Raw genomic sequence first — 5,436 nt, forward strand, 5'->3', positions numbered from 1 at the left:
AACCACAAGATAATGGCTGGAGATAAACTATTTTTACAAACACCTAATGTTGATTCACATTTCTAAAGCCATTTAAAGATAAAAAGTGCTATGAAAGTGCAAAGTGTCTTTAATAGTTTTAGAGAAATATTCAAAAAGTACTTAAAAAATCTTACTTCTTTCAGAGATGCCAATTCTGTCACTGCTTTAAATAATTTCATAACATATAGGTAAATGCACAGGGCATTAATGCATATTTTTCTCTTGTTCCGTATCATTCCATCATTAATGGAAACTTTTGGGGCAAGGGGAAGCACAACAGAGGAGATGATTGCAAAAAAGACTTTCCTTATATTGAAAAGCAGATAGACTATGTCCACCATTGTCACTATTGAACTGAATTTTAAAATTTCCTTCAGAGGGATTGGAAATGGAGAAATTCAGAGGTATCTGCCAACTAGCACCATTTTTTACAGATGACAGTGACTTGCATGATCAAACTGAGATTGGGATTGGCCTCTTCATACACAAAATACATTATCTATTTCCTCTACTAAGAGCCCTGCCTATGTTTCCACAAAAGTAATCCCTAAAGTGGAAATATTCCCAGTATTACATTCTCCTATAATATATGTGTTCATCTGGAGTATTATGAATCTCCCTAAACATATAGTATCGGGTGTGACAGCATTTCCTCCTTTATATAGTCCTTGTTTCATTCCAATGGCAGGGGGAAAAGTCTCAGAAATAGTACAAGCTCTATTGCTTGGTACATTTAAACCTAAATACACAATACATTAGAAAGGAAGAAAGGAACTACAGGAAGAAACAGTTCTGCACTACAGGGATACAGACTGGATGACCTGACCTGATGACTGGATGACCATCCCACTCTAATTTCTAGTAGTTTATAATTTCCTCTACACTTTCTCAGGCTGAAAGAAAGGACAGAAGACCCCAAGCATAATAACTTTAACACAGACACACTGCATAACTACAAACACCTTGTGCTGCTCACAGCAGCCACTGACTTCTTTATCCCAAGCAAACTACTTTCATGCAAAATTTTACTTTTCTGCAGAATTTTTTTAACCCCTAGATATATAAAGCAACAGCTTTGAAAACACAGAATTACAGTCAATTTACTAGGTTATGTCAGCATCTATTTTCCACCTTACCCCTTTTATAAGAGCAATTATGGCAGTCTGGTATTGCCCTGCCAGTAGAGTTTCTCTTCCACTTTTTTCTTTTTCCACTGGCAGAAAAGCAGCATCTTAAAAGTTTTCCTGAAAGTTTTGTTACAGAGGGCATAACACATGGGGTTAACAGTGCTGTTCACATAGCATAGCCAATATCCAAGGTGCCACAGTGTCAGGGGAATGCAGTCAGAGCAGAATGTGGAGATCAAAACCATAATATTGTAGGGAGTCCATGTGATGATAAAAGCCAAAAGAATGGCACTTAAAGTCTGTGCTGCTTTGCGTTCCTTTATAAGAACCATCCGTTTCCTTTTGGTGATTTGGTTATTTATATTTGGATCCATGCTTTTGATGGAAGGATCCTTTGACAGAGCAGCAGAGCAAGGAGTTATTTTTACTTTACGGCAACCATTGTTGGCTTCCTGGGTGCCATCAGCCTTAACCACCAACCGGAATTTATAGGCCACACATTTTTTACTCTTTTGTACTTGACCTTTGGCGGGTGACAAAAAGTATTTCTGGTTCTCAAAATCATTTGCTTCAGGTTGGTCTTTGACAACAACATCCACACTATCATTAAACTCTTCTGCCTTACCTTTAGATGGACTTTTGTAAGTTACTTGGAAAACGGAATCAGTGGCAAGTTTATCCTCTTCTTCTGAAGATGCGTAGCTGCTGCAGGTGGTTAACTGGTCAGCCTTGGCCCAGTCGTTACAAGTACTCGCTGTCTGAGAGGCTTTCACTGTCGCTGACGTACTTCGACTAGATGAAGACCAGGAAGCCTGACACCTCTCTCTTTTGACTAAGTTTTGCTGCTTGCAACTGAAGCAAGACTTGAGGAGAGCTTTCCGAGGCTTTATCATCTCAAACTCTGCCACAGACTCCGAGCCCTGCAGTTCAGCAAGGTCCTTGGTACGTTTCTCCGTCTCTTTATAGATGCGGCAATACAGAATGGTCATCACGGAGACTGGGATGTAAAAAGCTGCAATTGCAGTACCAAAGGTGATAATGGGCTCATACAAAAACTGTATCTGGCACTCTTCAGGTGGTACTGTTCGTTCACCCACAAAATACTGCCAGCACAAGATTACAGGTGCCCACAACACGAAGGAAATCAGCCAAGCCATACCAATCATGATGCCAGCCCTTTTGGGCGTGCGTTTGGCCCTGTAAGTTAAAGGTCTTGTGATGGAAAAATATCTGTCAAAACTGATGACTAGGAGGTTCATTACTGAGGCGTTGCTAGCTACATAGTCCAGTGCTAGCCACAGGTCACAGGCAAGGCTTCCAAGAGACCAATGGCCTATGAGTATATAGGACGTATAAAGGTTCATAGAAAATATTCCAATGATGAGATCTGCACAGGCAAGGCTGAGCAAGTAATAATTGTTGACAGTTTTGAGCTGACTGTTAACCTTGAAGGATATCATTACAAGAATATTTCCCACTATGGTTATTAAGCTTACAATTGCAGTTACAGTGGCAATAGTAATGACTTCCCAGAGGCTATGCCCTTCTAACTGCTTATGGTTGATGGATGAACTGTTTACAACAGTAGAATTGCTGAATAAATTTACTTCCATTCTTGTTCTTGGTGTATTGTCATCAGGATCTTAGCACTGTTGCATATAGCTTTCTGTACTCGAAAAAATTATTTCAGAGACAGCTATAAAGATCAAAGGAACAAAACAGAAAAAGAAAGCAGCTCATTAAACAGTACACACTTCCATTAGAGTTACCATAAAACACTTGTAAAACAATCTATCAAATTATTTGTGCTCTCTTTGCATTTTGGTTGCTGTCTCTATCATTGTGAACATAACTAAAACACACAAATGTACATTCTAGGACAATGTACTCTGGCATCTTATTACATTTCTAAATGCAATCAAAACAACTATTGTTTCTTAAGACAGTCAATCACACTAGCTCTTATATTTTGAATACCTGAGGAGACACTCTACATGTTCTTAAAGACAGACGTAAAATTTTGCAGTGCAATAAGACAGTGAGTCACTGTGTTGTTTCCTATAGTACTATGTAGAAGACATGTCAAGATTTCAGAAATTATCTTTGGAAAATTTGGAGAAGTCACCACCCACGGAAAGAGAGTAAGAGGAAACTGAGGATCCATGGTGAGTTAGGAACCACGCTGGCATGGTGGCAGTGGGAAACAATTAGGTGCTAGAAGTGGTTGGGGCAAATGAGGGGGAATCTCTGAATTAAGGAAGCAGGCAAGGCCAAGAAGATGTTTTTGGGAAAATAAGTTAGGCAGGAAAGACTTTTCTCTGTTGGGAGATCTTGGGACAGAGGAGACTGATTGGGTGAGGCGTGGAAGTGCCGTTTGGGTAGTTTGCGTGAGTGAATGGTAGGCCTGAGGACAGAAAGGAGTAAATTGAAGAGGGATCAGCAATGGATGACTGCAGCGACAAACAATGCAAAAAAACCAATTCAATACTTGTATAAGCAGCAAAGGTGGACATGGCACCACAGTCACTCTTAAAGCATACATGCCTCAGATGTCCATCCCTTCCTACATTCTTCACTGCTATTTTCATGTCCCAGTGAATGTATGCCTGAATTAGGCAATTTGGTTCTTTCACAAGTATCTGCTGGTTTTTTCATTACATCACATCAGATGATGCTAATCACTTGTTCGATGCTTAATCTTGCTAGACTGTGTGATTTTGGAATAGTCAAATAATAAGTTTTTTTAACCTGGAAATGAAAGACAAACTGTTAATTGGGCATCTAGCCAGTATAAAACTGGTAAGATGATCCCTTTTTTCAAAGCAGACACGGGTTCAGCTAAAATTATCACATAAATCACCTATTAAAGTCCATCTCCAAGTCTTTAGGATTCTCTCTGCATCAGATCTCTATTATATGGTCCTCCCTATCCATCCACACCACTTCTCTGTGTTTTCACCTTTCATCTGAACTCTCAGAACATTATTTTCTTTGGTCTTGGCAAGTGTCTTTTATTAACTGCAAGATTTCACAGCCTATCCTTTTGCCACATCATTTATCTTTTGTAGCAAGTAGGTGGGTCCAGTCTGTCATCAGCTGAATACATCAATGTATTATAGCCACTTGCTGAATTTTCAGAAAAGCATCTTATTTTCTTTCATTGTCCTCTTATTTGCTTTCATTGTTTCCTTTACTTTTGTCCCAGATCTCCTAAATATCCACAGAAGTGTATCATCTTTCTTCTTCAACTATTATCTCTTGTGATGAAATTTGATAATTGTAAGTTTCCTGGTGTGACTAAGAACACTGCCTATCATACTACCCAAATTGGTTCTCCTCCATCTGTGTGTGTCTGTCATCTACTGTCTTATATTTAGACGCTTGTGCATCTGTATTCTGTTTATACACAACATAGATTGACCCTAACTCAACAGGATTTTAGTTCACGTGTAGGCTTTGCAGTCTCCTAATAATCACAGCATATGCATGTTGACCAGCTCTATGCTTGGCTCTCTGCAGCCTCGAGAGTCAGTCTAGCAGCTGAAGTGCCACAGCAGTCCTAATGAGCCCCATGTGAGGAATGAAATTTCATCCTGGTTCTGCAAACTGCAAAGGCTTTCCCCGCGTCAGAGCTGTCCTGATTGCTGGGTGTGTGTGCTGGCTTTACAAATCTTTATGCAACCTTAAAGTGTAGGAAATAATTTAACGTGAAACAAAGGTGTGTGGAGCAGCTGCACAGCTGTGATAGTTGGATGAGCTGCGAGAGATGAATCTGTGTGCCTCTGCTACCTCATGTGGCTTATGCCTCTTCTTTTGTGGACAGTCAGCACAGTTGTTCTGCATGTCAACGGCCCTGTGTGATTACATTTTTAAGAATGGCAGTGCAGTAATGGGTTTGCTGTGGCCATGTCAGGGGGCAGCGAGGGCTGATGTGAACCACAGGTGGGGCATTCTGACCCCAAGGCAGGTGGGAGCAGAGACCTCACCAACATGCAGCAGGATGTGGAGCCGCACGTTTGGTGCATGATCAAGGCCAGAGACAGCAATCAGGGTCAGATACATCTGGGGATCACATGGCAAGTCCATAGTGGTGAGGCAGGTCCGGGACAAAGCCAGGAAGCCCAGCCAAATCAGGGTCGGGATCAAAGAGGCTGGATACACAGTGTAGATCAAGCTGCTGCCCAGCTGCAATGTAGTACAGTTGAGGACCAGTGCCACAGCCTCAGCTTAAAAACAGCTCCCAAGGGAAAGGAGGGGGAGTCCCTTGCTTCTAGCTTTCTTTACAACA

The 5,436-nt window shown here is 41.0% G+C and overlaps 1 protein-coding gene across 1 annotated transcript; it reads right to left on the reverse strand.

Annotated features, from left to right (window-relative positions):
- Positions 1-1,174: 1,174 nt before the first annotated feature.
- Positions 1,175-2,761, reverse strand: CHRM5 (cholinergic receptor, muscarinic 5). The gene has a single exon (XM_010073851.1). The coding sequence runs from the start codon at positions 2,759-2,761 to the stop codon at positions 1,175-1,177; it is 1,587 nt and encodes a 528-aa protein (XP_010072153.1).
- Positions 2,762-5,436: the final 2,675 nt, after the last annotated feature.

This window comes from Pterocles gutturalis, unplaced genomic scaffold, assembly GCF_000699245.1.
Source record: "Pterocles gutturalis isolate BGI_N339 unplaced genomic scaffold, ASM69924v1 scaffold46112, whole genome shotgun sequence".
Classification (NCBI taxonomy): Eukaryota; Metazoa; Chordata; class Aves; order Pterocliformes; family Pteroclidae; genus Pterocles; species Pterocles gutturalis.

Coding starts and splice junctions, on each gene's coding strand:
- CHRM5 (XM_010073851.1), bottom strand. CDS start 2,761: ATGGAAGTAAATTTATTCAGCAATTCTACTGTTGTAAACAGTTCATCC.